The sequence below is a fragment of the Neopsephotus bourkii genome, unplaced genomic scaffold (genome assembly GCF_033783945.1).
Source record: "Neopsephotus bourkii isolate Nb327-2 ecotype Australia unplaced genomic scaffold, CSIRO-AGI_Nbou_v1 NB_973, whole genome shotgun sequence".
NCBI classification, from domain to species: domain Eukaryota; kingdom Metazoa; phylum Chordata; class Aves; order Psittaciformes; family Psittacidae; genus Neopsephotus; species Neopsephotus bourkii.
The window spans coordinates 463,070-487,426 of NW_026901467.1; the positions used below are offsets into that span (position 1 = coordinate 463,070).

Consider the following 24,357-nt stretch of genomic DNA (forward strand, 5'->3'; position numbering starts at 1 on the left):
GGTTGCAGCACCCGCCGGGTAGCGAGAGACTGGAAGGGAGGGAAGGGAGCGAGGCCCCGGTAGCTGTCACCCTGCAGCTCCCCAGCCCCTCGGGCGAGGTGAGCCCGAACCCCGATGTGGAGAGCTTGGGCCTGAGAAAGCCCCTCCGGGCAGGGGGGCAGCGGCGCTGGGAAGCGGGACTTTGTGTTGCGGCTGCCGCGGGGGGGGGGGGGGGGGGGGGCGCAGAGAGGCCGGGAGCGGAGCGGGGCGGGGGGGGAGGACCGGAGGAGAGCCGGGACGGAACCTCGGCGGCCCCGGCCGGGCGGGGAGCGGAGCCTCGCCGTGGCGCTCCCGCGCTCCCTCCCGCTCTCTTTCCCTTCTCCCCGCTCGCTGACAGCCGGCAGGACCTGCCCGCAAGCACCAGCGGCTCTGACACCAGTCGGGCTGCGGGGCCAGGGACGAGCCCTGCGGAGGCAGCCGCGCTCTGCCCAGGTACCGGGGTTTGCGCCGCACCAGCCCTGCCCCAGTTTCGTCCCCTCCTTGCTCCTCTGTTACCTTTTCCTCCTCCTCGTCTTCCCTCCTCTTCTCCTCGGTCCCCTCTCTGCCGTTCCCCCCGCCCCACCCGCGGGCGCAGCCCCCGACGCCGCGGCCGGTCCGGGCGGTGCTCGGCGGGGCCGGGGAGGGAGTGGCCGGGCATCTCCCGGCAGGGAAACGGGGTCTGGGGCTGGCAGCCTGTCTGTGCGTGTGTGCGCCGGGGGGGAGGGAGGCCTGGGGGCCGGGGGGTGCCGGAGGAGGGACTATGGGGAGAGGAAGGTATAAGAAGGGATGCGGGCAGGGGAGGGGGGTGATGGAAAGAGGGGGTGCGGGGCCGAGGGGCAGGCGCTGACAGCCGCTTTCCCCGCACCCACAGTCCCCTCCCCCGGTGCCGCCGTGGGGTGGGACTCCCCGGCGGGCCACTGTCTGCCGTCCTGCTACCCTTACCCACCGTCGGTGCTGGGCCGGGCTCCCCCACCCGACGGCGCGTCCCCGGGACAGCGGCTCCTTCCGGGACGATGCCCCGGCGGCTCGGCGGGGGCTGGCCGGTGGCTCCAAACCTCGTCCCGGCCGCCGCTGTCCTCCTGGGCGCGCTCTGCTTCCCCGGGGCGCTGGCCTCCTCCCTGCTCACAGGTAAGCGGGCGCGGAGGGGCCGCTGAGGGTGCGCGCTGTCCACCGGCCGCCGGGACCCGCCGTCGGGCACGGGAAGATGCCACCGCGTGGTTTAGGGCAGGTGAACGCGGGAACCTCGCTCCCCCCACCCCCCCATCTCCTTGAGGGTGATGTTTTCCTGACATCTGGGACACGGAGGGAAACGCCGAATCAATTTCTAGGGCAATCGAGGAGCCATTAGTTTGTGGGAAGTGATTCCAACGTGACACAATAGCGGCTAATCAGCGCTAGGGCCATAAAGGGATTTCTAGTTTGATGCCGTTTGACAGTCAGCCTGCTAATTTTGACTCATTTGCCAGTTGGCCGCCGTGCGTTACAAGGATGCTTGGTTCTGCTCTCGTGCTATGCTCCTGGTCCAAGTCCTTGCAGTGTGATGGACAGCTTTCTGCTGATCTCAGTGAGCTCTGGAGCTGTTGTTACAGAAGTGCCCTGCTTTGCGTGGAGTACTCGTTATTCTCCACACGTCATCTGGGAAGAGAAAAAGCGTCCTTCTTTGCTATAACTGGGGCACAAAGAAAGTCTAGGTTGGTGTGGCAATAAAGGGCCAGTCATTCCCTTTGGAGTCTTACAGAAACGCTGAGTGTCCTTGCTTGCTTGAAGTGGGCAAAGTAAGGCAAGATTTAAAATCAAAGGCTAGGGGTTAAACGTGAGTGTAATGAGGACAGTTTTCAGAGCCAGCTGGGGGAATTCTGTCAGTGTTCTAAAACCTGTGTTTCTGTTACAGGATCTGTTGCAAAATGTGAAAATGAAGGGGAAATTCTGCAGATACCGTTTATCACAGACAACCCCTGTATAATGTGTGTTTGCCTGGTAAGTTTGAATTTCAGATAGGAAGAACATTCAGGCCTGTGCTAAGAGTAGCTGCATGGAGAGGGGAATATTTCACATAATCAAATCTTGGGTACCTCTGTCACCTTCATGTAACACAAGTTTATCTCAGAGCTGAGCTAATGGAAACTAATCCCATCCATGATCTGGCAGTCATTTCTTTGGCTTTAAAACTCTGGGTCTCAAAGTTGTACGTGACTTTAATCTGACATCATGAAACCACATTTATTATGTGAATTTGGGCCAGGGGGGTGCACACAAAAGTCTTTGCATGTAGTTCAGTAAAGGGAGTGAAAGGTAAGGCTTGGAAATGCTGCTGCTTCGAGCTCCCACATGCTTAGTGTCATACGGTGGTGGCTGAGGAGCTGCACCACGGTGCAAGGTGAAGGCTGCAACGTGACTCTACATGCTGTAGTAAGATGACGGTGAAACCACAAGCAATGCTTTTATTGGGGAACTTTGTTCCAAGGATGACACTGCCTGCTGTGCTGGGAATGCAGTGGTTAATAATGTCACTAGCTGATACACATTTTGGGGAGAAACATTCCCTTTCCTTATAAACTCTGCTTTGGAGTTAAGTGTTTTGGGGATAATTCAGCTGGACAAGCCAAGGCTTAGGAGATACTGAAAAGCAGTCGTTCTAAATAAAACTCCCTACAATGTATTTAAAAGAAAGCCATAAAACCTTAATTTGCTGTTGAATGCAAAGGGAAGTATAGACCAGAAAGCACTATGTTTTACATTTTGGAAGTTATAGAGTAGCTGAGTGTACAGAATGTGCTCTACTTTAGGACTGAAATACCAGCACGCTCTCTCCCCCCTTCTATTGTTGCTATTAATATTATTAGCATTAGCCAGCATTATCATGTCTGTAAAAGACTTAAAGAATTGTTTCAGACTGCTTTTTAGAAGGCAGTTTTGGCAACTGTAGGTCTCTGATCTTGAGCCCGTCAAGACTGATGTATATCGATGCATTGACTTCTATAGATTTTAAGTGAGACTCAGTTATAACTTTTTAGCTAATAGTAATAAAGAATAAGTTATCAGTTCTTCTGAGTAGAGGAGGAGGAGGATGGGATGTGGTAAGTAAAGAAATCAAAGGGAAAACAAAAAAAGAGACAAAGCTGTGTTTTATCATGGATCACCTTCCCAAGTATGTCTGCCACCACTCTTGCTAATGGAAGCTGGTGTTAACCAGTGAGGAAGCAATTTATCTGTGAAGGAGCAGAAGTTCAGCCTTGGGCATCAGGGCAATAATGCATCAGGGTAAAATACTTGTATTTATAGATCTCTCTAGACCTTGGCTGTATGAAATCAATGAGCACCCTTTTAGTGCATGAACATGAAGAACTGCAAAAAGTATTGGATATAAGAACTCTAAATCTCTGTGGTTTCTATGGCTTGCTTTAGTGAAATGGCAGCCGAGGGCATTTGGCTCCCCTCTGTGCAAGGAGTACACTATGTCTTCTTAAGAGTACAGATGCCTAATGAGTTCCTGCAGTTACCTGCACTGGATACGCTCTCTTTTATTTTTGCCAAAGGATATATATGATCTCTCTTTCTTGAGCTGGAAGCTGGGAGACCTGGTAGAGGAGAAGGAAACCAGTTTGGAGGTACTGACTTTAACGCTGTGCAGCATCCAAAACAATTGGATAGCCCCTTGCTGAAATCTTTGTTCAGGCCTGCTATGATGGAGAAGATCAATTTTAAGAGGTCTGGGGAGAGCAGAAACAAAAGAAATGATGTGGTGATTTGTGTCCAGGAGGGAAGAAAGAACCAGGTTTCCTTACATCCAACTGGAAATATTGATTGTTTAATAGCAATTCAGTGAGGAACGTCCTCTGGAAAACTGCTCATACTCTTCAAGTGCATACCTCATGGATGTTTGTATTGTAAGAAAGGAGCAACTAGAGTGGTTAATCAGCTGTTCCAGGAAGGATGCAATTGCTGTCCAGGAGAGGACAGAACATTCAACAGAGGGCACTTGTGTTAAAAACACCAGTAACGTGAGTAACTGAAATATGGGATTCGATTATGGCAGGTCTTCCGTACCGGTGATTCATTTCCATGGCTGCAAGCTGCCATAAATAACTGGACAAGTTACAGAAATCTCAATGGCTCTGGGAAGAAAAGGAATATCTAAATAACTCCCTTCCAGGACTTTCCCTATCTCACAAATGAGAGAAGACAGAACTGAAATATGAGAACTGAATCATCAAGTGTTTGACAGAACCGACTCTGTAGGTTGTGTCCTGAATGGGGATGCATCCCAGAAAGGGAAAAGAGGGAGGCAGCATAAGCAAAGTGATCTCCATCTTTCTCTTCACAGGCTAAATCACTTGGGAGGGCAAAGCAACAGGTAGTGAGCTCTACATAAGCTCTTAGCTTCTAGCTCTTGTTTTAGAGATACTGTTGATCATGAGTACAGAAAGGACACTGGTGTGGATCTCCTAGAGACAGGCAAGTCTAACTACCAAACAAGATGAGTTCTTTCTTGAACACCTGCTGTAACATATGAGAAGATAAGTTGTGGTGGTAGGGGAGTTCAGACTGGGCAGCATGTGCTGGAGATTTTGGGAATGGCACATAGGCATCCACTTCTAAAGTACAGGTAATGCTGTTCTAATAAAAAGGCACTGCATGCACCATGAGATAGCTCTGCTTGGACTTCCCGATTTGTGAAAACGAAACGTGGTGGAGTGTGCATAGCAGCACTGATGCTTGCCCTTAATGTGAGGAAATAGGTAAGGCTCAGTATGTGTGTTTGTAAATGTACATTGCAGCTCCAGGTACAAGAACAACCAGCTGAACAAGCCACTACAGATCAGATGTGGAGTTCCCTAATTTGTATATGTCTCTACTTTATGGTCTTAATAATGCCCTTAAAAATAGTAACTTTTAAAATCTGTAAGACAATAGTTTCTGTGTGAGCCTTTACAATTACAACACTTTAGCAATGGTGTATCGCTGTCCAACTAATCATCTCTAAGCACTTAATAAACACGGGATGGATTTGATCTCCAAAGAACTGGTCATTAATTACAGCTGACTGCAAGAAGTGGCCACTTTTATTTCATTTTTAGAGAGAAACATCAAAGTCAGAGAAAGATTGTGGTTTATCCACAAGGAATTTCTTGTGGGAGTGTGATGAAAGCTCAGGTCTCCTAACTCCTGGTCTAATGGATTGACTACAAAGCCATCCCTTCTCACTTCATGCACTTTCACTTTACAAGTGGATGTGGGTAGTATAGTCACAGTATGATTGCACTCGTTCTTTTTCTGTCTCTCTGACAATGGGCAGGCTGCACAGATGCCAGGATTTTGGTGTGTTGGCTCTCCTCAGTTTGTTTTGAGGCACAGATGGACAAAGGCAGATTAAAGCTGACTTCATGATCCAGAGGTTTTGAGAACTATGATTTATGACTTGCCATTGCTATCTGCTTAGTGCTGTTAGAGCTAGTGTGCTTTGGTCTTCTGCCCACTTCCACTTTGCATGTCTGTGGTTCTGCATCTCTGAGGAGACATGCTATCTCCGGAAAGCCACCCTGGCACTTGGCTTTCCATAGGGTTTGGGATACCGAATAGGACAAAGCAGGCTGAAGGCAATTAAGAGTTTTAGATTAGGTATTAGAAACAGTGTCTTCCTTGAAAGGGTGCTCAGGCATTGGAACAGGCTGCCCAGAGCAGTTCTGGAGTCACCGTCCCTAGAAGTGTTCACACACTGTGTAGATGAAGCCCTCGGTGCCATGGGTTATTGGTGGCCTTGGCAGTGCTGGGGTAATGGTTGGACTTGATGTTCTTAAAGGTCTTTTCCAACCCAGCTGATTTTATGGTTCTATGATTTTGAGAGTACCTGCTTTCTCGAGCCTTCACTTTATGTGCTGTTCAACAAAGATACTGTCAAAAGCACTGGCATCTTAGTATTCAGATCTAATAGGTAAAACAGATACATGGAAGTTGCACTAGAAAATGTTTTTTTTTGTGAAGCTAGGTCACATAAAAGTGCAAGACAGCCCATTTCTGAGGGCCATGGCTGAACATCCTGTTGCAGCTGTGTTTATAGCTACAGACTTCTCTGATGAAAGGATGGAAAATGATGCAAGCTGCAGCAAGCTCTGTATCAGAGGAAGATGAACAAGCAAAAGGAAACTCTGGATATGATGGGCAGTAACAAGGACTAAGTCAAGCAACTCTGTGAATTAAAAATACTGTTGTCAAAAAGAGGGAAAATATTATTCCAGATAACGATGTGGCCCTTGACAGTACAAAGAAAATATGTCAGAGAACATGTGATTGTGAAATTATTTTATGCTTAGTGGTCAATGGTAAGAAAATCTCATGTCCTGCTAGTTTCTGAAAAATCAAAGTAGGGCAAGTATGGGTTATGAAAGTGACTTGAAAAAGTTTGGGTTTTAAAGAACTTGCCTGAATTGGCAGTGATGATTATAGGCAAAATACATAATCCTGATGGTTTTCATAACAGAATTATATTGATTCTGTTTGAGAAATGGATTCTTATATTCTGGTTATTAAATGCTTTAAGATGCAAGCGATTGTAACTGCACTACTTAATGCAAAAATTATCTTCTAGAAATGCTCTCCTACCTCTCTAAGCTCCCTGTGGCCTGGCAGTGTGCACTTGCAGCCCAGAAACCACCTGTGTCCTGGGCTGCATCCCTGGAGCATCAGGTCAAGGGAGGGGATTCTTCCCCTCTACTGTGCTCTGGGGAGACCCCCCTGCAGTCCTGATCCAGCTCTGGGGCAACAGCACAAGAGGGAGGTGGAGCTGTTGGAGCAAGTCCAGAGGAGGCCACAGAGGTGCTGCAAGGGCTGGAGCAGGTCAGCTCTGGAGCCAGGCTGAGAGAGCTGGGCTGGTTCAGCCTGGAGAAGAGAAGATTCCTTAAGGAGAGACCGTAGAGCAGCTCCAGTGCCTAAAGGGGCTACAAGAAACCTGGAGAGGGGCTTTGGACAAGGGCCTGCAGGGACAGGACAAGGGGAATGGCTTTAACCTGACAGAGGGGAGGTTGAGATGAGCTCTTAGGCAAAAGTTCTTCCCTGAGAGGATGCTGAGGCCCTGGCACAGGGTGCCCAGAGTAGTTGTGGCTGCCCCATCCCTGGCAGTGTTCAAGGCCAGGTTGGACAGAGGTTGGAGCAAGCTGCACTAGTGGAAGGTGTCCCTACCCATGGAAGGGGGGCTGCAGCTGGATGAGCTTTAACATCCCTTCAGCCTAAACCAGTACGGGATTCTGTTATTTGTGGAAAGATGATTTTATTTCGTGTACCTTGTGGCATTTGAGGAAACCTAACATGTCATGTATGACAGTTCCAGATTTTTATATTTCGGATGTGAAAGTTTTGTGCTGACGGTAGTGAAGGCATGACTAAATTTCTGCTAGTAGAAACAAAACTTCATAAAAGTGAGACACATTTTGGTAAGTTTTGGACTTTCTGTATATCAAGGATTTTGAAATGTTAGGATGAAAATGCTATTAAAAGAACATTGAGGGAACTTTTGATTAGATTTTTATATGAGTGTCAGCATATAAAATAGGCATGGAATATTTAAGTTCAACTCTGGTACAAGTACAGTAAATGATCAAGCGCAGCAGAGTTTTTGTTGGTACAGCTTTTTGGCTGGAAGGTATCTGAAACTCAAAATAGAAGTAGGCTCACACCTGATATTACGGCATTTGCTTTCAAGAAATCTACTTCAACATGCACTTGGAAAAGACATAAAAATGCTACAGCCCATCAGAAATAGATGAAATGAGAACCTGTGCATAATTGTAGGAGGAGAACATAAAAACACCGCAGTTAACTTAGCTTAAATTAAACTTCTGAGTGCTGAGTTTGTTGAAGGTGAGATGAGCTCAGCAGTGACAACGATGACCAGTGTTGGTGGTGGTGAGAGCCATGTCATTTCATGCCCATTTATCATCATGGACCACGAACACCTTGCCAGAAGCAAGCAGAGATCCAAGAACAACCTACCCATTGGCCAGTGGTGTGTGTAGTTTTGAAATGAATGTACTAAAAATGCCAGCTGAAAGGGACAGGTGAGAAGGCAGGAACTACAATGAAATAGGTGAGCATACCTCAGCTAACAGTGGCCTTCACATTGCAAGAGCTTGATCATTTACTGTACTTGTACCAGAGCTGATTAATTCTCCTTTCAAGATAATGAAGGGATTTATTTTCAGTGTGTTCTTTGTGAGGAGAAGAGGATTCTTCTTATTTTCTTAGAGTTTGTTTTTTTTTTTTCCCAAATAATTGAGAACAAAGTGAGTTGTGTCAAGGAACAGCTGATAAAAGCCAGTAGTGATCTTGACAAACCACATCTAACCCAGCACTATTTCCCCCACTTTTCTTCCTCTCCCCTTCCCTCATGCCTGCGCTTCAGTCTTGCCAACTGCACCTGAGGAGTGGTAATCATATGTCTCAACCTTTTATCACCTAAATCCAGAACAGAAGGAAATGAATGTGAGCCAGAAAGTGTAACCAAGTGTTGGAAACCTGAGAAAAGTTTGGAGACAGGAGCTCAGGAAACTAGAAATCAGAGCTTTCCTTGGCGTAGGCTTTATTCGGCATGAAACATCATTCTGTAGTTTAAATTTCCGCCTTTAAATCCAAATGTGCAATGTAGAATTTGACCTTTGCTCATAAAAAAAAAAATACATTAAATTCATCCTTATAAGACCTAGTGTTCTACCTAGTTTGAACTGACAGAGTAGTGAAACCAAGTGCAAGCAAACAAAAAAACCCAGAAGAAATATTTTCAACTCTTGGTCCTCCCTGCATATCCCTCTTAGCTCCCCCCAAACCCCCTGAAACAATCCCAAAACCCCAGACCAAACAAAACACAAAACCTCATTGCAAACTAAAGCAGGAAAGCTACTAGATTTGTTGGGTTTTTTTTTTACCTATAGCATAGTTGATTCCTGTGGCACAATACACAAGTTGGAAGTGCAAAGCTAGCCTGAGAGCAAGTGTTTGACACATGTTCAGTGAAGATGGCCGTGTTTTAGTACAGCAGGATTCAATTGTTGTTGCGTCAAGGTATAATGTGGCCCAGATGACTTTTAGTGGAGAAGTGCATATTAAAAAAGAAAATAAAAATCATCAAACAATTCTTTCATACCTATTTTATTTAATTTCAATAGTTTACATACATCGACTACAGAATCTACCAAGGCTGCATCTTCTTTCAATTTAAATATTTTTGGTCTTTATTACTTTATAGTATAATCAGCTTTCTCTTCACCCACAAAAATAACAAACAAAGAGACACAAAAGCCTATGATACAGTAGTGTACTGGTAGTTTTCACTCCCCTATTACTGCAAAAGAGAATGTTGTTTTGATCTGTGAGTGAAGGGTTCCTGGAACACAAACATGCTCCAACATGATAAAAGCTTTATTAGTTTTTGTCTCATTTAAAAAAGATACAGATGTATATGCCATCTCTTAAATAAAAAATGAGAAAACCCAACACCCCAGAAAACAAACCCTGAAAACAAAACCATACGTCCATGTCTGGTGCAGCTGGCTGTCCAATATGCGCTTTGTCGTGGAGAGCAATGTGTGTGTGTGTACGTATATATTGAGATGGTTTTGTAAGTGATAAGTGAACTGAATCAAGAGCCCAGAGCTGGTTGATTACCTGTTGTGGAAATGAGTGCTTTGGTAAGCTTCCATGAAAAATGATTCAGGTAGGTTCAGTTGTTCTTGATTCATGTAAGACTTGTAAGACAAGACTTTGGCCTCTCCGAGAATGAAACACAAACTATCTATGGTAGGTGATGGTTACTGTAGCTTGAATCCTCTAAGTTTTCAGTAACAGTGTTGCAGCAATGTTCAAGTCAGTTTACTCCCATATACAGGTAGAGCCACCTTGCCCAAGCTGTACCATGTGCATCCAGTTTTCTCCTCTGAGAAATGATTATGGATAGTATAGCTGTATGTTGAGTGTGTGCCATCTGTGGACCTTTTAAAGTGCACTTTCTGTGCTTTGCTTCACAACCCAGAGCTGCCTCAGAGTGTGGCACATCCCTCTGCAGGTATGTTTGCCTTCCGTTTGCTGTTCCTTAGCGTGACATTTAGTTGATTATTAACACTGTACACAGTCGTATTTGACAGCTTATGATGAAGCCTTTCTGGAAATATGCAGGCTAGGAGAAGCTATTTAATGTTGTTCTCGGACCACATGGGATAGTGAAGAGTTCACTACGTGCACATATTCTAACTTAGAGTCAGCTGCATTGACCAAACATACATGTGCACACAGTGCTGAACTGATTATAAGTCTTGGCAAAGCCCCTCTTGCAAAAGATCTGGTGATATGTCACTGTAATGATGATGAAGGTCCAATCCATCAAGTATGGAAATGAGATTCTTTTTGGCATAAATAATCAGAGAACTCAAATACAAAATAACATATTTAAAATATATAAATAATATGTGGAAAAAATATGGAGGGCACAAAAATGCCATAAACTAAATGGAAAAATGTAATATAAGTTGCAAATGTCTTTGGAATGTGTCTACAATAAGTGCAAAATGGATCAGTCTGAGTTAAGGCACTTTTTTATTGCCAATAAGAAAAACATTATTAAAGAGCTGGTCCAATATCAAAATGGCATTTTAAAAGCATACGGTTACCTGTATATAGTTTTTATTAGCTTTCAAGTTTCTTCCATTGAGTTGTTAACGGTCTTTTTAAGAATTATGGTCCTGTAATTGAATGGCTCACAGTGTCAGTACTTCTGCTGTTCTGCTTTGTGCTGCCATAGAAAAATAGATATTTTTTCCCCACCAAATATCTGGTTTTATTTCCCCATCATGTTTTAATAGAAATTTTTGAGGGAAGAAAAATATTAAGCCACAACCAAAAAATCAAATGAAAACGCAACTGTTTTATATTGAGCTTATGGTCAAATAAAAGGCCATTGTGAAGAAAAAACAATATTGTATAAAAGCTTTTACCTGTAATACTACTATTAAAATGGCTATCATACCGGTACTTGCTTGTATTGTACCTAATAACTGCTGTAATTACTTCCTCTGAGGCCTCTTGGCCTCTTCTTCTTAGGCATTTAGCTGCAGCTAAAGAATTCTTAGTCTGACTATTTGTCCAGTTGAGTTCTGTGCAGCATTTTGCATTCAGCTGAGGTACAGTGTGGACCCCATCCCTTGTCATCCCCAGGAGCTGACCTTGTGTTCTGAGACCTGGATTTTGTATACTTTTTGTCTTTTTCTTCCATTTATTTATTTATTAGACTTTATTCCTGCCTCTTTCCCCCCACTCCCTCTGTCCTATTTTCCCTCTATGTCTGGAATCTAGATAGTGAGTGTGCTCTAGTGTGTCTGCTCTAGATAATGGTCTAAGATGGGCTGCTAAAATAGGAGTGTGTACTGTCACCTCACTGAAAAAAAATCACATCTTCATTCATTGTCTGTGATTTGCACCCTTTTGTTTCCTCTTCCATTCTACACATTCTGGCTGTAGATTTAATTTTCTGTATTGTGTATTAGGTTTTTCAGAGAGGGAAGCATTGTACATTTGTGCTGTAAAGTGCTATGACAGAAGGCAGTACTGTGTTGCATTAGAGTTGGAGATCTATTTGTTCTTGTGAGCACAAAGGACAGAAATGTGATTAAAAAGTCATTTGGAAAATTATGTGAAAGATTTGATATTTTACCTGGCAAATTGAGGCCCCAGTTTTTCTGGGTCCCTGTTTTAAGTAAACCTTTCCACAAAGCTTCAATGTAAAAGTTTGAATTAGGTCTTGTCTTTAACTCTGCCTTAGAGCTATGCTTACATGGTTACACTGCCTTTTGCTCCAGAGCAGGTCTAGTTAACGTAGGGCGTCTGCAGTTGGTTGCATTAGTGACATGGTTTAATGGTGTCCTTGGCAGTCCTGGAGTAAGACTTGGACTTGATGATCTTAAAGGTCATTACCAATCTGGTTGATTCTTTGATTCTGTGGCAGCAGAATCAAAGCAGCTATGCACAGTGAACGCATAAACCCCAACAACTTACCGTGTTGAACCTTTCTGTGAATCAGATGTTTAGTGCAAATTCCTCAGCCACATAGATGCTTTCATTTCAATTTTAAATGTCTCTTGTGCGGAGTACTGTATTGGTTTTAATATCCAGAGTGGTGCCAGACTTGGGAAGTTGAAGACTACCATTTCTACTTTACCCAGGTATTGCTCAGCCTGGGCTGATAAGGTGCTCAGTATAACCCTAGCCTTTCCTGTTGACTGCAGGGGCAGGTGCCCCTTTCTCCTACCAGCCGTGGATGGCTCACCTCCTCTTTAGTAGCTAAAAGTCTTGCTTGAGGCATGGGAGCAGCAGCTCCACATTCTTCCTTGCCCAGGGGTCTCTAAGCCAATGTGTCATAGTAAAATGGCCAGGAAGATCAGATTTCTGACAGCTAAAAGTTGTGTGGTTTGGGTTTTGTTTTCTTGGTGGGTTTGTTTGTTTGTTTGTTTGTTTTGTTTCTGACTGTTCCTCATATCTTTACATTCAGTTTTATTAAGTGGCTTCAGGAGGATCTGTATCTTCCCATGGTCTAGAACCATCAAGATGTATTCTGGTGGCCAGCTAGAGTTGTACACTTGCATCTGTTTTTTGAGTTTGTCTTATGATTTATTAGTGGCTGAAGAATAGCAGATCTTGATTGTCCTGAGGTTGTCTCTTCCTCCTTTTTTTCTGTCTGGGTGGTGAAGGGCAGTTGAGGCATGATTTGCAAGAGATGGATAAGAGCTGATAAATGACTGCTCTAAGGCTATGTAGTGGTTATGATCTGATTGTGCCAGTAGGCGAAACACCTCCAGGTTGTGCTGCTTGGAGATCAGGAAGGAGCCAGACTGGGCTTGAGATAAGACTGTTAGCTGAAGGACTGCCTGTGGGACCTAAAATACTGATAATAGCAGCAGGCTCTCTTACTACAGGGAGGCTGTTGACCATTTACTTGTGACAGAGAACATTCTTTTTCTGTATATATGGCAGTGCACAGCTGATCATTTTCATATTTAGCACTTTACCCCCCAGATACTCAGCTTTGGGGAGAACTGGAGCAGTTATAACTGGGTTAGGTGGATAGCTAATTCGGTCTGGCAAATACTTTTGATTAAAATAAATGAGTAAAATCATGGCAGCAGGCAGAATGCAAAGCATGTGAGCCCTTTCGCTCGTGAACCAAGGGTTGATGGATGGGTTCTTTGTAAAAGCAGTGTGTAAAACATGGTGGACAATTAAAATCATTATATATTTAAATGTTGGCGGTGTGATAGTGTAAGAAACCTTTTCAACAGGAGCATGCTTGAGGCATAGTTTGTGATCAGAATGCATTAAGCATTTCTGGAAAAACTTGCTGATGTGGACATTAAGATGCAGCACAGGTCACTCCTACTGAACCAGAGCTTGCTTCACATGGAAATGCAGAGGAAACCCAAGAAGGGTGCAATTTGTATAGCTCCTGGAAAAATGTCTGTATATGTCCCATCTAACTTGTCAGGGTTTCCAGTCCTCAAGCAAAAACAATTTGACCCCAAAATCGATCTGAAGTGGGAATTTAAAAGATATCTAGAACTCTAGTCCGTGATAGTAAGAAATTGGAATGGTTTTATGTACTTGTCATTACACAAAGTGTACATATTCAGTGCCTAAAACTATATAATCATTTTAGTATAAAATGAATGTCTTTGATGTTATTGGGTTTCTTGGCATAATTAAACTAGTTCACATATGGAAACATACAAAGGTGGGTGCTATAAATGGGAAAAGAAATCAAATCTCCCACAACAAAAGGCAGGTTCACTGGAAGGGAGCCGGTTGCAGAGATGAGTTGGCAGCTCCAGCCTGTTCGCTGGGCATTACCTTTTACATGCAAGACAGCACAAAAACTCCTGATGAGACAAAACTTCAGTTGAGAGGATGTGGATGTGATGTGACTCCAGGAAAGCTGTGCATGACTGGATCCAGAGGTCTGGAAGGATTTTAAGCATTTTCTGGGGACCTACTATTACTGTCTGTGGACAACTTGTGACTGGCTGTACAGTACTGTTAGTTAACCCACTCAGAAGTACTCAGGTTGGGCTATTGGCACAAGCAACCCCTGCTAACTGTTCTGTCTCCTCTATTCAGAAGGCAGCTCAGAACAGGGATTTCTTATAGCTGACATGCCGAGTAGAGAGCTGATAGCAGGTGTTGGGTATGAGGACTTACCCTAATCAATTCTCTCTCCTTTGGGATCAAGAACCTCATGCTGTGCTGTTCAGGGTTCAATGCTCTGACCTCAGTGACAGGAGTATCTCTTATGTCATACAGCTTAGTAGTTGGAGGCTGTGGGAGAAAAGCAGTTTATTGTCAAGTATATGGAGAGTCATTAATGCAGAGACTAGCGATCTCCTCTTGGTCAGGCATCTCCTGCTCTTCTCTAGGCTAGAAAAGTATGTTTCAAATGCCTGTGTAAAACGAGGCAGTGTGGCCAGGCTGGGTGAAACGTTGGTCCTCTTCCAACCCAGTTCGTCTGTGACTTGGCAATGAGGGCTTTCTCTAATTGCAGAAGAAGGTGTAGTTAATGAAAAATTAAGTTTCCAAGACCTAAAGTGGTTACTTTTTAGTTTTCTTCAGTTCTGCCCTAGGTTCTCATTTTAACATGGCACTTGAGTCTCTCACCATAAAGAGCCCTTCTTACGCTAAAGGTGTGAAACATTTGGATTTCAGACCATCTTTCCATCTCCCCTGTTTCTCCCCACTGCTGCCTGGGTAGTAGTGTTGCTGCCCAAGTTCTTATGCTTCAAAGAGAACAGTGCTATCCCACACAATGAAATCACCTCTGGCTGCCTTGCAAGCGCTGTGGACTTCGAGCCAGGCATAATCCCTTTCCTGACATTTGAGTCTCATTAATTGGGTTAACAAGATGCTATCCGCGCTCTATACTTATGTAAATATAACATGCTAGCAAAGATCTTAATGGCAGCTGATATATCACACTGCCTTTACATCTATCAAGAGGTAGCACTGCAGGAGTCACTTCCAAAAGCAGGTTGTGTTCTTGGTCTCATGGGTCCCTTTATAAGCTGTCAGAAATGCTGGTGGTCAAGGCCAACTGTTCAGTTGTCTTTAAAGTGTCCCACTGGTGACCAAAAATCACTTTGTCAAGATGACAAATGGCCTGCACATACCCCGTTCACCTTAGAGCTTCACTCTAATGTCAGCTCCATTTACTTGTCAGAAACAGGTATTTTTTTTTTTTACTTCCAGCAGTGCAAGTGGGGCAGGGGAAAGGAAGGAGTGAAGGGAACACAGGCTCAGAAAGAAATCTGCTTGTATGGTTTCTGTTCACTGTGCTATAGTAGTTGAGATTTGCAAGCTTTGGACACACCAGAATCTGTTTGTTTGTACATGTGTGAAACAGAAAGAAGGGAATTGGCTTTTCGGAAGTGAGAACTGCCCCTGCAGAGCTCTGATTATGCAAAACCATGTTTTAACCACTGGATTTTTCAGGCAGAAAGCGGTTGTGCAATGCGAGTTTCTTATTTTGGACAACAGACTTCTTTCCAGAGCAGCATTTAAAAATAACCGTTTAATGAGCTGGGTCTACCCAGTGCATAGGGCATTGTGTGTGTGTTGGCACTGAAGAGCTCAAACCTCTGAACTCCTGTGGGTGGTTTCTGCAGTGGTATTTTCATGTGGCTCAGTGGTCACTGCTGTGAATGAGAGATGCTACATGTCACCCAAAAGCAGCGAGGGCCAGGCCACAAAATATGGTCAAAGTGAGCTAAAGGGCTGGGAAAGTGGCTTTGACAGCTTTGGCTTTTTGTTTTTTCTCAATCACTTCCATTCTGCTTTTGCTCAGTTCACAAGTCAAAATACACTTTTTCTCCTTGCATCTACAGTGTTGGCTGAAGCTTTGAAAGTCACAGTCTAATGTATTTTAGCAGTATGGTTGATCACAACAAAGGAATGTTTATTCCACCTTCATTGCATCTGATGGAAGCTTTGCATCCATCGGAAGTTTGAGTAGCTAGGAAGCAGAAACATGGAGAAATAAGATGTTTCAAGTAAAACATCACTGCGGCAGGAAGTTTCTCTGATTAAATTCTCCTGTGGCCTTGAGTCTTTTCTTGCTGCACCAACTGGATGAAACCTACTTGAGAATGTTCAATCTAGATCTTTAAGGTCCCTTCCAGCCAAAACCGTTCTATGACTGCTGCCATGAGCTATCCATGAGTTAGGATTCCTGCTGTGCCTCCAAGATTTTACTAGCATGGAGCAGTTGCAGTAAAAAGGAGTGAGCCCCTGTGAACTGAAGGCAGCATTAAAAGACTCCAAAGGCTCTTGCACCCTTCAAGGAGTCCTGCCTGAGATGCTCTTGGTCCTTGTTTCTGCCCACTCTTCTCTACACAGACCGACGAGCTGCACCTTCTCTCTGCAGACTTCTGTGAATAACCTCCTCTCCTTTTCCATTACCATTGTGTAGCACAGGCAAGATCACATAAGAAAACAAAAGCGGGGTCAGCGCTCAGTTTTCTTGCAAGTTCATTAAACCAGCAGTGTCTGGCGGCCTCTTGCCTAAATAATTTCATAATAGAAAACAGACTCCTGTTGCTTTCTTTTGGGCTACTATTTTTATTTGGTTGTTCCTCAAGTGTTTTGGTCCCATTTCAAAACTTGCTTCAATTAAATGAAGAGGGTTTGTTTTTTGGTGCTTTCCAGTTTAAAAGCTGTGCTACTACTGCAGAACTTCTAGGAGTCCTCTGGATTATGGAGCTAAGGATTGACAGGAGTTTCCCTAATAAAATATCATTCAAAAAACCCTATGTAGATTAAAAATTCAGAAGAAAATAACAAACCCTTCCCCTTCCGTCCCCCAGCTGAAATCTCCTGTAGCTGCTTCTGGCATACATCACATCTTTGAGGATACAGTATCATGAGAAAACTGTCACTTGGTGATGTATTAGGGTAATATATCATGAGAGCATCGTTTCTTTAGAGGATATGGGCAGTAAAAGACATGATTCTGGCCAGACAGAGCAGCAGGGGACCTTGCTTTTTTTCCTTCCTTTTTCTTTAATCTAGCCCTGTTTCTGTGTTGTACAGAAGTGAGTTTCTTCATGGGATATGACTTGTTGCAAAGTAAGTTAGGAGGCCCATTGGGCTTTTTAAACTCTTTCAGAAGTACATGGCCTCAAGGGCTGCTTTGTTCAAAGTTTTTAGAACAGGCTCAAGCCTAAAACTAGAGCATTTGCCACTGCCTAAATCTCCAGTGTAAGAGTTGAGTAAGCAGATTTCAGACAGAAAAGGCAATAAAGATGCAATGACAGGTAACTACGGTTTGGATAATGTATTTGTAGATGTAGCCCATCAAAATGTAGTGAAATTATATTTATGAAGAAACCTCAGTCAATGCATCTGTTTTAAATAGATGTCAAATGAAGTTTTAATTCACATCAGTAGAAGAAAAAATACTATTGGTCGGTATTCAGTCTGTAATATAGTTATCCAAAAACATGAATTCTGAACTTGGGGACTCAGATATTGATGAAAACTTTTAAAAGTTGTTTTTATGGCTTTGTCTCTCTCTCACTAGCAATGTCTGCTGGAAAATAGGCTGAGCACTGTCTATAGACTGTGGACCAGGATGGCAGTAGTTAAGAAGCAAAAGTAGAATATTGTTAGGACACTCTTTTGGTGGGGCTGAGTGAATTTTTGAGATGGCTGTAAATGTGACACCATGGCTTGCTCTAAAATTTGTTGAATTCACATTATTTAATAATTTCTTTTAAGCCTTTTGCACAACCTGCTTTACCCTCTATGAAATCAGCTTGATAGTTCATATGTGCCTTCTTCAACAGCTTTTTTGGACAGTATTTATTTAGAGTGTTTTCAGACCAATTTGGCTCAGGGATGATAGGAACAAACTTCTCCTATCCATCCATGGCACTTAAGGGGAACCAGCAGAGTAGCATGCTCCAGGAGCTGATGCACCCAGGACAGCAATGCTGTTCCACATCTGCTGACTTCAGCTGTGTGCGGGTGGCCTCTGGATCAAGTTCAAGCAGTGGAAGATCTGATGGTCCTCAGCTGCCTGTCACTTCTATGGGAGAATGAATCCTGCCCCATCAGCTGCAGTCAGGGCAAACAAGGCTAGGCTGGACCATGCTTTCAAGATGAGTTGGGTGGTTATCGTTTTGCTGGCTGATCTGAGTGACTGGGAGCATCCAGCAAGAAACAGATTGTAAGCTCATAGGGGTGTGTCACTGAGCTGCAGCCTTTTCCAGGAGGATGGGTACAGGTTTGCGCCCTCAACTTCAAATTGACAGGTATTGTCTGTGACTACCTTTTTCTTAGGTCTTGGCGTCAGATTTAGGTGACTGATAATTAATATAAATTCTTTATTGACAGAGTCAAAAAAACGTGTTTGGATTTGCTTCTTTGAAAACACATTTAAAAATCACAAGAAAAGCCATGACTATTAAATGCATGCATCTTGTGAAATGCAAAGGTGGGGTCTCCCACAAGAACCCCAGTGCATGCCCTTTCACCAGAACTGGTTTCTGGACTACTATAGTTGTTTTTTTTGGACTACAGTACTAACTGTTGTGAAGGCAGCATCGTTTATTACTTGAAGACCATGATGTTATTTTGTTGACAGGTAAAGAGTTTTGCCTTTAACCTTACAGCTGAAGAGCTCTAATCCAAAGTGGCACTTGGAGGCTGAGGTGGAGCAGGGAGACTGGGAGCTGAGTGGTCTGGATCCCACCCTTGCTTTCTTGCTGACTTAATCTACAGTTATGGTCATTTTGCCTGGCCATGTCTGCTTTGTCGATAAACAGGGATGTACTCCTTGGATGTGCTTGTGTGATGTCTGATGTAATGGGACCCTGATCCCAGCTGCAGCCTTAATGCAAACAAATGTAAAAGGAAAGAAAATGCTTTCTTTTCACCACGTAGTAGTGCAGTGGGCTGCTGTCAGGATTGCAGCAGGCCACCGAGGTCACTTCCCTCATGCTGGTGAACATCATTAAGCACAGTGAAAAACAAGATTTAAATCTGTTCAGTCTATAAGGGCTTGTGAGTGATGTGTCCTGAATGACTTGCACATACTCATGTCTTCCTCACAGCAGCAGGAGACACCGGTTTGCAGTGAAATTCAGTGTCATCTTTCAGCAGGGCCTTTGTTTTATCCTCTTTCCTAGGGTGCGGGGACAGATGGAAGTATGAAGGGGTGGTTGATACTGGCTGAGCTGCAACCTCCTCCTGGCTTGCCCTCAGAGAGGCCAGATAGCTAAAGAGATTAGAGGGATGAGGGGATAAATTGGAGGCTACCGAGTGCTCTGGTCAGGAAAGGAAAGAGAGACTCTGGGAACTGAACTGTCGTATTTTGTTCCTCATGAAATACTGTTATTGGCACCTAATGCAATTCGTGCTAAAATTGTGGTCATGTTGTGCCATGGGCAAGAACCTAATGCTGAAAGTACTGAAGCATATATGTTTAGCTTCACCCACCCCTGGTGATAAAACCCCTGGGAGTTGCCCTGTTGAAATTGCTCAAGATAATAGGACTTCTCTCTGTGTGGCGTGAAGCTTAAGCCTTAGTGCTTGTGGGTTAGTGTACACTAGCAGAGAAAACTGCATGATTTTTCAGAGAACAGACATTGCTTCATAGGGAAATATTTTTTCCACCTTGAGCGTAAAACACACCTCGTGTGCTAACCCATTACTGTACCCACAAAATGTGTTTTTGCAAGGGTAATTGGAGGGGAACAAGGGAAACGAGACCTTTTTCTTATTTCCCTTGACAGTGGTTCAAAACATCTGCAAACATCTCTCCGTGGGGAGTGGTGTCTCCTCCCTGAAGCCAAATTGTGCGGCTCTTGCTCAGGCAGAGCAATGCTTGTGGAAGAGAGCAGTCACACAGTATTAGCAGGGATTGCTTGCTTGCATCAGCTGTCAATTAAAGGGAAGTTTGTAACTCAGACCCGAGACAGCGAGTTCCAGGCAGCAGTGCCAGAGGAGCAAGGGTGCTATTTTCAGAAAGTGCCTCAGGATTAGTCTAGACTGAGTTACGCACGTGCCTGAGCCTGTTTCGAATTCACGTTGGCCCAACATTGGGGTTGTCTGCACGTAAGCATAGGTGCAAGCACACAAAGCTTGGTGCTCCCAAGCATTGCTGAGGGACAGAGATTGTGGCCAGCACTGGCCCAAACATTTGCTTCCATGTGTGCATGGACTCAGCATGGCTCCATGTACACATGAGAGGATGCTCTGGCCATAGGCAACATCTGGCAGAGAGCCAGCAGCTGGAGAACGTGCGTGTCGTGGCAAGTGGTGTGAGCCTGTGTTTGAGCCTGCCCTGTCCCTTGTGGTGGAGATGTTGCCTGTATGACTTGAGTGCTCTTGTTTCATTAATTTGAAATGGCTTTTTCTTCTCCTAAGGTCATATGTGCATATTTGAAAGCTGTATCCCAAATTCCCTGGGGGAAACTTTTGACATTGTCTGAAAATCATTACTGTTGCAGTGGGTGATCCCACAAGCTTCTCCTGGCAGAAACTTAAGGGCACTCTGAACTACATAGTGAGGAGTGGGACTGTGATGAATAATGGTAAAAAATGAATGTTTTCAGGATTAGCCATTAATGATAGTTCTCATTTCTGTTTAATCTCTGTTGCTTTTATTACTTTTCTGTCCATGGCCTTTTTTGGTTAAATGAATGTTTAAACACTTTTCCTGTTCAATACAAATCATAGATTTGTAGAACCACAGACTGGTTTGGGTTGGAAGGGACCGTAAAGCTCATCCAGTTCCACCTCCTGCCACAGGCAGGGACACCTTCCACTAGAGCAGCTTGCTCCAAGCCCCTGTGTCCAACCTGGCCTTGAACACTGCCAGGGGTGGAGCAGCCACAGCTTCTCTGGGCACCCTGTGCCAGCGCCTCAGCACCCTCACAGGGAAGAACTTCTGCCTTATATCTAACCTGAACTTCCCCTGTTTAAGTTTAAAGCCATTGCCCCGTGTCCTATCACTACAGTCCCTGAGGAAGAGTTCCTCTCCAGCATTCTTGTAGGCCCCCTTCAGACACTGGAAGCTTCTCTGAGGTCTCCATGCAGCTTCTCTTCTGCAGGTTGAACAACCCCAACTTTCTCAGCCTGTTGTTTGTTTTTTGTCTGCTCTCTTGAAGTCAAACCTGAAATAGTTACTAACCTCAGGATATCACAAGTGCAGTGCGAGCCTCCTGAAAGCATCCTCAATACATAAGAAGTCAAAAAAAGAGGAAAACCCTCAGACTCTTACCATGACAATCTAGCCCTCTGTGAATGCACATCTGCAAGGCTGTCAGCAGCCAGCTGTGACAGCACAACTGTGACAGCTTGGGCTGCCACTGATGGAGTCACTCTTTGGTACAGCCGTAAAGAAATTAAGAGGACTCCTGGTTTTATTTTATTCCTTTATTTTCTCCTCTTCCATGTCAAATCCAGGTTGAAAAGAGCCATCCTCCTGGTGACTGCTGTGAGCCGACAGGAGCCCAGTGGGGAACCCTGTAGAAAGTTGGCTGTGGCTTACAAGCTGTGGTTTGGCACACATTCTCTCCGAGACCTCTGCCAAATATTCAGATTTCTTTTTAGTGTTGGTTGCTTTTCTTTCTTTTCATGTTGGCATTTTATTTAAGGGGACCATGTGAGTTCAAGGCTGTTAGTTTGATACACTTTGTCACCAGATTGGGCTGTTTTGTGTGGAGTTCTTTGCTGGCACGTAAAAATACAAGGTGTATGTTGAAGGTGAACAAATTGTGTGGAGAGGAGGTTGTAGTAAAGGTAACATGAAGTGGTAACGCTGGTATTGGGTCTGGTTACTGCATGGGAATTTGGCCTCACCTTTGCATGCCAAGTTAGAGAGACCTGTGGTTCCCACTAGCAAAGTGTGGGCTCCCAACAAAACTGATCTTTCTTCAAAGGTGTTAAGACATAAGTTCTCCAGCAGTTGGGCTTAGTGAGCACAGGAGAGGAGTGTCAAGGGTCATCCTCCATGACTTCCCTGAAGTTTCTTTTCTGAAGGGATTCCAGTGTGAGCCCTTTGTGTGGTTGAGCACTGGCCGGGGAGTTGTGTCAGCTGTGGCAGCATTGTTCTGGATCAGCCAGAATAAGAAATAGGTGTCTCTCCAGCACTAATAAAAACCTTCAGCTGAGGTTTTCTCCCTTTCTCTGTGTGTGCCTGAGCACTAAATTAACAAAAATCCCAGATGTGAATCTATAAACCATCTGTTTAAAATAACCATTGTGCGGGGCTGTAATTAAAAGTTATTTATGATGAATCTTGGGATCCTATTACAGATTTGACTGACTCCCAGGTTTCTGACTTAGCAAATGGTTTATGTATTTATGAACCATGTGTCTCTTCCACACTTCTCAGTGCCAGAGTGCACGTCCTTTAAACAAAAGGAACAGAAAAATCCCCTACCCTCTCATAACTGTTGGCTTCTGAATGTTGCTGTCTAAAAAGTTTTCTCTTAAGACCAGCAAAAATCAAAGTATCTGAGAGCTTTCAACAGCTCCAGAGATGCTGTTGACAACACAGATGAAAGTTTGGTAATACAGCTGTCCCGCATGCAGCTACTTAGTGACTCCTTAAAATGTATGGCTGGGACAAGTAATGAAATGTTATGATTACTGAGGGTAGAAGGGGACGTATTTGGAAAGGAAAGGATTTGTTGCTAAAGACCATTTGCTGTCACCCTTCGCTTTGCCCTTGCGAAATAGGAGGGAAGAAGGCAAAATCAGGACAAGCAGATGGACAGTAGACATTGAGCAGTGTTTTGGGCGAGAGGGTGAAAGGAAAAAAAAACTCCTGATGACAATTGCTCTTTGTTTAATCTTGGTACTTTTACACCCAGTGGGCCTGCGAGATCTGCACTGGATAATGCCTGACTGCAATAGACTAAACAATGGTTTACCAGCCCTGGTTTATCTGCTGCTGTCCTATGACTGATCAGCATGGTACATTAACCCTTTCCTGTACATCTGCTGGCTCCAGTTTTCCACAGGATGCAGCAGTAAGATAAAACAGGATTTTTTTTGAAGAATTTGGGGATTAAATCCTGTCTTAGAAGCAGCAAGAGGCACATGGATGCACGGCCCTGGAGCTACGCTCCATAGTGCAGAAGTCATTTTTCTATGACGACTGTGCCAGGGCAGTATGTTGCAGTTGTGGCCCTATTGGATCCTTCTTCAGCATAAAACCCCAAAAGGAGCAGTGGGGGCTGTAGCCATGAGTGCTGCTCAGCCCAACCCCAATAGCAGGGAGTTGGGCACCTTGGCTGGCACCTGAAACACACTTTTGGAGCTGTCTGGGGCTTGCCTGTAATGCCAGCTAGAGAGGAGGAACATCAGCTTTGCAGATCCCACCCTGCTTAAGTGCTTAGCTACCCTTCTTGTGATGGCAAAGGCTATCTCTGTTTACCTGGAATACACTGACGTGCCCCTGTAGGAAAAAGGATGCAGCTTCTCCAAGAGACAGAGCTGAGCTTGCTCTTTTCTTTAAATAAAGAGGAAAAAAAGTCATGTCTGTATGGCAGTTACCTTTGAGATAGGTCAATCATGTTCAGTGGCTTCCATATCCAGAGGCAATTCAAAGCTTCATCCCCTGTTTTCCCCACAAGCATCCTTGCTCTTGGGACTGATGGCTTTTGGGAGCATGAGGAGCAAGCCCCTCTTCTGCTGAAGCTAGGCCACTGAGACTCATGTAGTTAGTTCAAGGTCTACTGAGATAGAGAAAGGAATTAGGAATCTATAGCCTACTGCTTAAGACACCCTTCAGTTCCTGTCGCTGCACTGTGGGCCACTGATGTTCTTTAAGTGGAATAGCTGCCTAATGTAAAACGGCCCTTGGCACCAGTATATGAAATTCCAGATTTTCCCTCCTAGCACTGGGCATGTACAGCCCAGCTCATTTTTGTTTTCTCATTCCAGTTGCTTCCATCTGTACGTGTAGCACGGGTCCTGAGTTTGGGGTTGAGCCACCAGCATTGCTGGTGATAAAGGAAGAAGAGTAAGATCCAAACCTGGCTGCACTCCTGGGCTGGCTCAGTGGCACCAAAAAATTCATTGGTGAAGATTGGTGATTTAGGTGGGGAGCAAATAGGAGGGTTTTACTTAGAAGCAGTAACTATCATGTCTCTCTTGTTTGAAACATGTTGGTGTCATCCTTAGGATTATTCTGCATTGCCAGCAAGAAGCAGCTACATTAGGATGTACCTGAGGGCAAAGGGAAGCAAGCAGCTGGTACTCAGGGTTCTCAGTGTGAGAAGCTGCCTGGGTAGCTGGGTTGCATGAGAC

The 24,357-nt window shown here is 44.5% G+C and overlaps 1 protein-coding gene across 4 annotated transcripts in view; it reads left to right on the forward strand.

Moving 5' to 3' along the window:
* Window positions 1-836: 836 nt before the first annotated feature.
* BMPER (BMP binding endothelial regulator) overlaps window positions 837-24,357 on the forward strand; it is a 145,914-nt gene continuing 122,393 nt past the window's right edge. The window contains exons 1-2 of one of the 4 annotated variants that reach the window (XM_061359388.1): window positions 837-1,146; window positions 1,910-1,995. In XM_061359388.1, coding sequence (XP_061215372.1) covers window positions 1,032-1,146; window positions 1,910-1,995 — 201 coding nt within the window. In that variant the 5' untranslated portion in view covers window positions 837-1,031. Of the gene's footprint in view, window positions 1,147-1,909; window positions 1,996-24,357 lie in introns of those variants that run through there. The other 3 variants (XM_061359386.1, XM_061359385.1, XM_061359389.1) reach the window with 3 other exon arrangements.